Source organism: Lupinus angustifolius, chromosome LG13, assembly GCF_001865875.1.
Source record: "Lupinus angustifolius cultivar Tanjil chromosome LG13, LupAngTanjil_v1.0, whole genome shotgun sequence".
Taxonomy (NCBI): Eukaryota; Viridiplantae; Streptophyta; class Magnoliopsida; order Fabales; family Fabaceae; genus Lupinus; species Lupinus angustifolius.
In genome coordinates this window covers 7,489,626-7,500,844 of record NC_032021.1, presented here as the reverse complement: position 1 = coordinate 7,500,844, position 11,219 = coordinate 7,489,626, and the positions used below count along the sequence as shown (strand labels likewise).

At 32.0% G+C, this 11,219-nt stretch overlaps 1 protein-coding gene across 1 annotated transcript; it reads right to left on the bottom strand.

Moving 5' to 3' along the window:
- On the bottom strand, positions 1,609–3,948 carry LOC109325832 (glutathione S-transferase-like). Its single transcript, XM_019558411.1, has 3 exons — positions 3,658–3,948; positions 3,516–3,564; positions 1,609–2,346 (listed from the first exon to the last, which is right to left on the bottom strand). Exons 1-3 carry the CDS (start codon positions 3,814–3,816, stop codon positions 1,889–1,891), a joined length of 666 nt encoding a protein of 221 aa, XP_019413956.1. The 5' UTR covers positions 3,817–3,948; the 3' UTR covers positions 1,609–1,888.

Here is an 11,219-nt window from a genome sequence, read left to right as displayed (position 1 = left end):
TTGTGGCTTCATCCACCATGGCAGCTGAATATATAGCATGTTATGAGGCATCACTTCAGTCATCATGGCTGAGAAATTTTGTCACTGGGCTGCGAATTGTGGAAAGAATTGAAAGACCACTAAAGTTATATTGTGACAATAGGTCATCTGTGTTGTTCTCTAACAACAATAGGAGTTCAGCAAAGTTGAAACACATCGACATTAAGTTCCTAGTTGTTAAGGGGAAAGTACAAAGTGGACAACTTTTCATATAATACTTAGGCACTAACTCCATGATTGCGGATCCTCTTACAAAAGCTATCACACCCAAGGTCTTTCATGAGCATACTGCTCACATGGGTGTTCTACAATGTGAGGATTTTTTGTTTTAGTGGGAGTTAGATTGTGCACACTTTTTATTATGTTCTATGTAATTTCAGTATTTTGTATGGATACTTTGTATTCAAACTTCAGTTGATTAATCATTCAGTTTGGTATTCTGTCTTTATGCTTTGTACAATAAGTTTTTATGTTATTATTAAGGATCTCACTAAAGTTAAGTAGGACCAATTGAAAATTGACATGTACAGATCATATTCATGTGATTTTCATGTTACACATTTCATGTTGAATTTATGTCATTTAGTTGTGTCAATGTTGGTGATCATTGTTGAATTAGTCATGATTGATATGGCGAAATTCACTTTGATTCGATATGGAGACAGGACTAATGGACGGGATAATTTGGGTATGCCTGAGTCATAATGGCAATATTTAAGCGCACATATAATTTCTTACAATTTGTGGGTCACAAATATAATTATATAATTGTGTTATGGTCATTATTTAATTAGCCAAAAATATAAAATGATCTTCAGTAATTAATTTGGTGGCTAAGGACATATGTGACATGAAATATTATAAGTGTAGATACCTCCAGGCAATTTCTGATTTGATGAAGGGACTGAATCAGAATTATTGCAACTTAAGCAGTAACCGCTTCGGTTACTTTTATGGGTTATGGTCATCATTTATAGAGCAACAGGTTTTGGTGGAGTGGCTGATGAGAATTAAGGTGTGTTAAAGAGTTGTCCATAAGGCAACCACACACAATTCATAATCACATCTAGCATCACACTCTAACTTTGGCATTCTCATTCCCCTCTAGAGAAGCAAAAGGAGAACCATCAGACTCTAACATTTGGAAGATCATCACACTCACATACCTTCGAGATTCCAAATGGCTAATCAAGGTATGCTCTTCTTCACCATGAAATCAATTGGGGTTTTCTTCGGTCTGGATCATGGTTGTTCCATTTGGGTTTATATATGGGCATAAACATTGTGTTAAAGGAACAAAGTCATGATCATTAGGATTTCCGCATTCAATCTAAGGATTATAGATGGAAAATTTCCAACATACAACATTTATATTCTCACCATAATATTAGGGATTAAAAAGGTTTGTAGTAAAGGGAAACAAGACCTATGCATAGAGGTCACATCTAACACTGAATAAAAAAAATTAAAAATCACAAGACAAATTGAGCTCAATATTTCCAACCAAACTTCCTACAATTTTTTAACCACATGGCTAAAAGCCCAAACCAAGGGAAAACACTAAAGCTGAATAATACCAAGAGGAGAAACTCATTATATCATACAGCAAAAACTGAATCAAATCCAAAGGAGGCTGCTAACCCATGAAAACAACCCATGTTAGCATTGCCTATTAGTACATTACATTTTTCATTATTTCAGACAATGAACCTTGTCACCAATTTCAAACATAATTGAAAAACTGACATAAACCAAAATAAGCAAAGCATTTAACAGAAATAAGAACAGATGGACACAACAGTGAACAATAACACATTACAAAAAGCAATTAATCTAACTGTCTCAACTCTCAAGCTCCTCTCTGCAATTCAACCACCTTCTTCCATGAATCACGAGTGGATATCTCATTCCACCACCTAGACACATTCTTCCTTGCATCAGAAGTAAAGAGCTCACCTGTCTCAGTACCGAGCAAGTATTGTGTGTTTGGAAGATGGGAAAGGTCAGCAAGAGAGAACTCATCACCAGCCAAGAAGCGTGTCTCACCAAGCCTCTTGTCGTAGACATCAAGCACTTTTGCAAGCTTCTCTTGATTAAGCTTAATAAGCCCCTCGTCTTGCTTGATCTTCATTCGCGGAGCGAATGCTAGCTGGAACACAAGTGTTGAGCTTGGTGGGCTGAAGCTTTGTCCCTCTGCTTCCAACCATTGATCTATGGATGCTTTTGCCAATGGGTTGGTACCATACAATCCCTTGTTCCCTTTATCCACATGTTTCTCACAAACATAACGGCTTATCGCCCTGGATTCTGAACTTATTGCAAAATTGTGTCAAAATTACATAAAAGTGTTAATGTGAACGCAGGTGTTTATTAAGCACAATCAGGATAATAAATCAGTCAATTTGGTCTCTCAATTTGAAATAGGCAACTTAGTTACTGATTTTGTACATGCTAGTGAATTTGGTCCCTATGATATCAGTTTGTTCAGGAATCAAATTGACATGTTTAGGATTAGATTGACTAATGATGTCAATTAAATGGACCAAAATGTTGTTTTACTCTAAAAAAAATATTAATTGTGCAACTTTTGTAAATAAAAATGAGTTTTTAGTAACTGGTTATACAATGTTTTGTTAAAAGTGATTTTGGTATAATTAACATCACTATAGTATTCTTTAACTTTCCATCCCTTCTCGTCCTCCTTAACCAAACAAGAACAACAAACCTTATTTCTCTCCCCCTTCAAATTTCCAAACAAACACGCTGTAAAACATGTTGAAAAAGAAAAGAAAAAAATCAGAGTCTTTGAATTGAGTAAGCTCAGTATCGAAGCCCAAACCAGCAGCCAAAACATGCACTTAAAGAATATAACAATCCTTCCTATCCATTAACTAGGTTTTTGGGTAAATCTAAGCTCTTTTATTCTAATAAAAATGAATTTTCGATCTAATTATATATACACTTCAACAATGCATAAATTTTGGATTAGCAATGATGTGTGAGGCTGAGTCTAGTTACAGATCATTCACCTGTTAATCAAAGAAAGTACATTAACTAAAGATTTTATACCTTATTAACCATATAAAATTGCACAGCCTTTATGTTGAGGAGTGTATCAGGTCACAAAATCAAATCCAAACGCCTAAAATGAATTGGTGGTACTCCTTTAGCCCTATAGTGTCCGTTTGCAACTTGGATTTTGGAGAGAAATGAAGGAAAATAAAAAACGATATGAGATTTCCCTTCCTTATCCTTCGAAACTCAACTCACATACTGATCTTTAGGTATTATTTTTTGTGTAAATTAATATTTTGTTTATATATATATATATTACTATATCATCTACCATTCATAAAATAAATAATAAAATTAAAGGAATGTACATAAATATTACATATCTAGAAATTCTAGTGTGCATGATAAAAAACTAGTTTTTGGTTTAAAAAATGAGAGAGAAGTAAAGGAGTGGAACTTACCGAAGAGGGAAATGTCGTCATCTTGAAAAGCTGGTACTTGACCAAAGGGCTAGAAGCAAATTAAAATCAACTTAAGGAATTAGTATAAAGCATTAAAACATAGCAAATATTGAAGAGAGAATACATTGTAATGAATTAATACCTGAATCTTGAGAAAATCAGGTTTCTTATGTTCCCCTTTGGACATGTTAAGAGGAACAAGTTGGAATTGGATATCTTTCTCAATTAGAGTGGCCAACACTCTTGACACGGCCGTAGACATGGCTGGTCCGTACACTTTCACTGGTGCTGATGCTGCCATTTCAAACACAAACACAACTTGGATTTGCTATACTAGTATTTTTATATCTGTTTTTGTTTCTCTCTTTTCTGCCTTAAGAATATGTTCCTCTCTTGCTTTAATGCTTTATCACAATTCCTATCCCATTAGAGAGGTATGGTAGATGGGAAAGTCATCTTTGTGGGGCCCAGCTCCATCCATTAAGATGGCTCATTTGACAAAAGAATAACTATACATCTTACAAACATAATCATGTTTACTGATTCTTTAATAAAAATAATAAAATTTTAATATATATATAACAATGTATTATTCATATATTAACTATCATTAATTTATAAACAAAATTGATAATTAATATACTAGTAGTGTGAAAACTTTATATACATAGATTTAAAACAGAAATAATAATAAAAATAAATGATTAATGATATAAATATTTATGGTGGCAATATATAAATATTCCAATCATTATTTTTTATTTACCACGTGCTTCGTGGGCAAATATACAGCACATTTATTTATTCGTCTCAAGTCTAAACAACATTTTAAATTGCTATGGCCTCTCGGATACATTATATTTACGGTAGAAAATTGGGTAAAAATAAAGTTGATGATGTTATGAAATCTCAAAACCATAATATTAGAGTGTGCATATATACTATCCCACACTTATTATAATTTCATGATTTTATAATTGATCAAGAAACTATTTAAAAAATAAATTTTAACTTTTTAACCAATTATAAAATCATCACATATATAGAGTGACATTAAGTATGGAATAGGAAATTTGTACCCAATATTAGCATGATAATTCCAATTACGAAATGCAATTTAAAGTAATGATTTAGGGGATTTAGGGCAAGAGTTATGAGGATGAAGTGACCAAAATACGTGGTTATGTTGAATAATAGCAGGACCAGAATCACAAAAACAAAACCTACGTGGCTAACTTCATTCCCATAGAACACATGTGCCTCACCGCCACATTTACTAATTACAACCGCTGGAAGAGGAAAAGCTCGTTAGCATTAAGTTTGGCAACGTTTTCTGTTAGCAACTACGTTCTGTAGGCTGTACTGTAGCGGCACTTGCATGTCCCACAACCCTAATATAGCATGGAAATCATACTATGGATATTTCAAGGATTGACATAGGTAGTATTGTGTTTCTATTCAATATCAATCTTACCAGTAGAGTAAAAATATGAAAAATCTACTTACATATTTCAGATATCATACAAAGTTTTAAAGAGAACAACTTAGTCATAAGTCAATTAAAGAGTACATTATAAGAATATAATAGTAATATGACATTTTTATAATATTCTAAAACAGAAAATCTTTTTGGTAAGTAGTATATTAAAATAGAGAATAATGTATCTCCTTGTATAAGGAGATAACTTATCTTCTCTAACCAATAAAAATGTGACATGTGCTATTTTATTTATTTTTAAAAATATTTTTATAGAAAATGGTGAAACATGACACATGTCATGATTTCACTGGCATGAGGAGATAATTTATCTCCTTATATAATGAGATACTTCATTCCCATTAAAATAAGAGACCTGTTTGATAAGAATATTACAAGTAGAATTAGAGTTTAACGATTTGTTTATGACAAATTAAATTAATTTATCTAAAAAATAATTAGTGCACGATTATAAATATCCATCTACCAATTTAACTGGCAAACCAATCACGTTACTACTATAATAGGATAATTATATTGTATATATAATTAAATTGAAAAAAATGAGTTAAAATTGGTCAAACTATATTGTACCGAATAAAACAAATTTGACTATGAAAAAAATTTATTTTTTAAAGTTACATATTAAAGATTCAAACATTGGACTATTTAATAGATGTTTGTATAATTTCATTCATAAGACCATTTTATTAATGATTGAGCTATATATAACAAACAAAAATATTTATATTTAGAAATTTATTATAGATATTATAACTAGCGTGTCGATCGACACTTTATGTCGATCACTAAATCACCCGTATTTTATTTAAATATATCATCTTCATGTTATATTATTTAAGAAAAACAATTTAAATATAATAAATGCAATATATAAACCAATATAGAGTAAAACGTGTGGTAGTTGCTATGACAATACATGTAAAACTTATGCAAATTTCTCATTTTGTGCTTCTAATAATCCTTATAGAGTTGTTAGATATTTTTATGTTATTGCGTGTTCTTCTTGGACCGAGAAAGAGAGGAGATGAAAATAAGAGAATGTGTGAAATATTAATAGAAACAATATATGAAAATTTTAAGTAGTTATTAATAAGAGAGATTACATAATGATAAGTTTGGAATATAAAAATTATGTCATAGTGATAGTTATTACTTGTTTTGTCTTTATTAATAATATAAAAATATAGATATACAATTTAATTCATATATAGTTCAATTAGTATGAAATTGTGGTTGCACCAATATATCATTATGTCAATAATCTAACCGATTCTACACTATTAATAATAATGATCCAGTAATCAAAAAATAACTAAAAATTATTATATATTACTTATTAAATTAATATTTAAGTGTAATATTTATACAATGTTAGTATAAAAATTTATACACATCATTTACTTATATTATCATTCATTTATATTACTTGTTTTATAAATAAAAGTCAATAATAATGAAACATAAATGATGAATTATATAGTGAGAGTGCATACACCTTTTTCTCTTAATATTATTAACCATTATTTTGAGATTAATCTATTCTCCTTTGAGAAAATGCAAAGGGTCTTTTTTGTCGGCTAATATACTTGTTAAGTTGTTTATAGGCTCTAACTAATGCACTTTGATTATGATAATAATCGGCTCCTCATAGCCATATGATAAAACATGGATTTCCATACTTGAAAAGAAAGAACTCAAGATAGGAACAAGAAGAGCAAAGATTCAAGCTTTATAATATCGACGAATACTTCATAATATTTTCATTATTGAATTGTGATTACAAAGGTGTAAGGCTCACATTTTATAGTAAAATCACAAACAAAACTCAGTTTAACTAACTGAAGTAACTAACTGAAGTAACTAACTACATAATCGGTTAACCATATTGTTAATCGATTATACAAAACAGAAAACACATCTATTTTAACATGCCCCCGCAAGCTGGAATGTATCAAACATTCCAAGCTTGGAATCATGATGATTATACTCTAAAACCTCCTCATGCTGGTGAGCGAATCTTGAAAACTTCATCTTGCTGGTGAGCGAATCTGCGTCTCCCAGTCTTGAAATCTGAACGTGAAGCAATTTTGACGCTTAACCACCATTTGACAGAAGCAATTTCATCCAATGCTTAACCATCTTTTTGACAGAAGCAAACCAATCATAATGGATGAAAGAGAGAAATGAGATGAACCTTAATCTTGATTCTTATATATTGCTTCAATGAGGAAAAATTACACACTATAATGTTGTGTGTTTAATGAGAGGGAGGGGTAAAGAAACTAGAGTAATAAAGAAATGAGAAATAATTTGGGATAATAGATGAAAGAATGTGTAGATTCTTATTGTCATTGAGAAGAAAAGATTGGTTTCAAGCTACTACACTAATCTTGAAACCTTGGGGCTTCATCCTGATAAGAAACCTGATGATGTGCATGCTTAAGAAAAATAGCCAATTGGTTGTTACTGTGGAAGCTTGCTTCATATCCATGATTGCAGCACCTTGAGTAATTGATCTTTTATTTGAGACTTGATGTACACTTTCAATATCTTGAGATTTCAAACCATATCAAGGCAAGGCTGATAACATATATTTCCTATTAGAAGTAAAAGACGCTGACATTGCTTTGCTAACACAAATGCTTTTGTATTTGCCGATCACATTAAGCCCATGAAGGATTCTGACTTGCGAGTCAGCAGAAGTAACTATAACCGTGTGTGATGTGCATCCAAGCATGTTAGAAATCTGCAGCAATATAAATTATATGGTTCTTGATGTTGTTCTTGGTTGCTTTGACAATGCCAAGACCCAAAACAGATGCACAAGATGGAGAAAGAAGATGGTGAAATGGAAGAATAGAAGTGCGGAAGCCATGAAAGGAATAATTATCGCTCTGATACCATGATAAAACATAGATTTTCATACTTGAAAAGAAAGAACTCAAGATAGGAACAAGAAGAGCAAAGATTCAAGCTTCATAATATCGAAGAATACTTCATAATATTTTCATTATTGAATTGTGATTACTGTGAATACCCACTTTTGTCTGGTCCAATGTTCAACATTTAAAATAGACTCCAGCGTATATTTATTAGAGTTATTTTGTGAAGAATTTTGGCATTTAAGTTTAATTATTAACTCATCACACTAATCATATACATATATTAACATTATAGGTTTGTTTTTTTGCAATAAGAGTCATTTTTATTAATACCCATAAACTGATTTTAATTTTAATTATATATATTAATATTTAGTTCGAAAATGTGAAATATATAACAAAAATAAAATAACAAACTGATTTCTATTATAATTATTTATATAAATATTTAATGCGAAAATAAAAATGAAAAATTTATATTAAAACAATAAATGGATTTTGAATGGGAGATAATGCCTAAAGGGGTGGAACCACTTTGTGAAAGTGGTGTGGGGGGTGGGGGGTTACTCAATTTTTAGGAAGAGAGGTTTCCTGGTTTTTGGCTTTCAAAAGATAGAAGAAGGTTTTCAGAGGGAGATACCAACAACATGTAAAAGAGAGAGAGAAAAGAGTAAAGGAGAGAACATTGACACAAAAGAGAAGCACAGAGAAGAACACCCCAACACCCCAGAAAACAAAAAAGCATAAAGAAAGAATAAAAGGTATAGTGAATCAGAAAGAGTATACTGGAAAAGGAGAATTTCACAATAGCTTTTCTAAAAGGTTAGTGTCTCTTTCACTTATTCATCTTCATCCCCTTTTATGTTAAGCATTCAAAACCTGTGTATGCACTTTTAATACAATTATTCACATCTAATAAAACCCTAAAGGACATCATTGTTCATAAGCAATAACAATTTGTTTGAGGATTCACTGCATCTATAAAAAATTTCTCACGTTGCATTCATACAAAGTCTCACTCATTGTCAACATTTATGTGCCAATAACATTCATAAATATTTGCACCTCCATATAATAGTCAGCAAGGTTCCAAACAGACATTCATCTTTGTATATTATTATGCTATTGACATACATGCTATAACATTAGAACTTTATAGACATTTGTTTTTTTTTCTCTCTCTAATGCACAGATAAAAATAGATGTTAATAGAATCAATGTCGTCTTAATCCTTCAAAGTGAATCATTAACAACCTGTGTTCATAAGCTTAAAAATATTTTTTAGATAACTTTAAGCCATTATAATTTGCACAAGCCGAAAATACCCTACTGGTTCTTAAGCTTCCGGTCACACCTCTACCAACAAGATCCGGTAGTGGATTCATAACCCATTCGGCCCGGCCAAAAAGAGGGGTATCTGGACCCCAAGGTATTTCAGTAACCACCGTGAGAGTGTCGTGCGATGATGGAAATTACGCCCGTAGGACAACCGGAGAAGAAGAAAAAGAAGAAGGAGGAGGAGGAGTTGGTTCAAGGAGGCATCTCTCTCACCTTGTTGTTGGAGCCACAGAGGCTCTACCTCCACGGCCAAACCGCGTCCAGGCAGGGACGCACGTCATTCTCGCCGCTAAAGCCTTGAATGGTGGCACCGCCGTAGCCAGACAGCATTGATGCGGTCAGACCATCTCGAGTTCGTGAACCGTAACACCGCCGTTAATGGTGTTGTGCTTTCAGCCAGTTTTCATCGCCTGGACTATGTCATTTTACCGGAAACGTTTCTTCCATCTGCAAAAAAGGGGGTTGACGGCTCAAGAAGGGAGAAGCTTCTCAAAACTTATAACCATACTCCCTTTTTCAAAACCATTCTTAGGGTTTAGCCATGATGATGTTAAAATATCTCTACTGGGCCTTAATATTCCGCTAAGTCCAAATCTTTCTTTAATTCCTTGTACACTTTTGTTTTATATTCTCTATTCCTAATGGTATGCCATGTTGGCTTGCTGATATAGTATATATCTTATAATTTATTCACTTATGATTAGTAATGTAAATTAGAGTAGTTTTGCTTTTTTGCTTCTAGCCAATAAATTAGAATTTGAAAGCAAATTTACAAATCAACAAGTCATTTGGGAGCAAGCATTATAATAATCAATTCAATTCTCAAAAAAGGTTGTTGCATGTGTCCATTTAAACATGAAATTTTACTCTAGTATAATTTTTAATGGGCAAACTGATTTATTTAGTAAATAAGTTATGTAAAATATATATAAAAAATATTTTAATTATTTTTGGGAATTTAATAACGAGGTTACAACTCATATTGTATCTTTCTTTTCACCTCGAGTTGAGAATCGGTCGCGGTCACTTGTACTGCTTTTGCTATCTATCAAAGTGGAAAGAGGGTAAGCAATCAACGTTGAATTTCTAAACTCTATTTTTAAAAATAAGATTATTATTAATAAGTTTTAATTATTGTGGGGTTCAATAGCTGAGGTTATGACTCATATTACATCTTTCTCTTCACTTCAAGCTGAGAACCGGTCACGGTCACTTGTATTGCTTCTGTTATCTATCGAAGTGAGGAGAGGGTAAGTAATCAATGTTGACTCTTTGTCTATTCGTTCAACTTCGAATAAATTCAAACAATTTGACTTTCTGTTTAAATCCAGCCAAATTAAATTTTTTAAGAACTACGTAGTATTGATTTCCCTATTGCACCCGGAGATACGTAGGAGCAATATGAACTAGTCAGACACAAATAAAAAAATAAAAAATATTTTATTTAAACGATTTAATTTAAATAAATTAAGAGTATTAAATTTATGCAATTCTATTATGGGCGAACGGGATGCTAATACATTCCCCAATTCATAATCGACTCCCGAACCTGGATATCAAAAATCCAAAGGCCCAATGTGATTGGACTTTAAAGATTATTCTACATTTTTAACCATAAAATGTAGTGGCGACTCTTAGAGGTCGCGTAACCAAAAATCGGGACACGACAATTACAAAGGTGTAAGACTCACATTTTATAGTAAAATCACAAACAAAACTCAGCTTAACTAACTGAAGTAATTAACTACATAATCGATTAACCATATTGTTAATAGATTATACAAAACAGAAAACACATCTAGTTTAACCCTGAAAGAATAAAGCGTGCGGAGAGAGGGTGGTATACCATTCTGCCTTGGAACTTCTTTTCATGAACCTTCCTTTTGAAAGTCTTAGTCTTACTTAACCTTTATATTTTGACATCCTTTTTCTTTGTCACTGTTAAATCTATATCATAGATTTGCAGGGTGCTTTTATCATGCC

Excerpts from the sequence above, each read along its gene's own strand:
- LOC109325832 (XM_019558411.1), bottom strand. The coding sequence starts at position 3,816 with ATGGCAGCATCAGCACCAGTGAAAGTGTACGGACCAGCCATGTCTACG. Across the intron at positions 3,565-3,657 it reads CTGATTTTCTCAAGATTCAG|CCCTTTGGTCAAGTACCAGC; the intron begins GTATTAATTCAT and ends ATTTGCTTCTAG. Across the intron at positions 2,347-3,515 it reads TGACGACATTTCCCTCTTCG|AATCCAGGGCGATAAGCCGT; the intron begins GTAAGTTCCACT and ends CAATAAGTTCAG.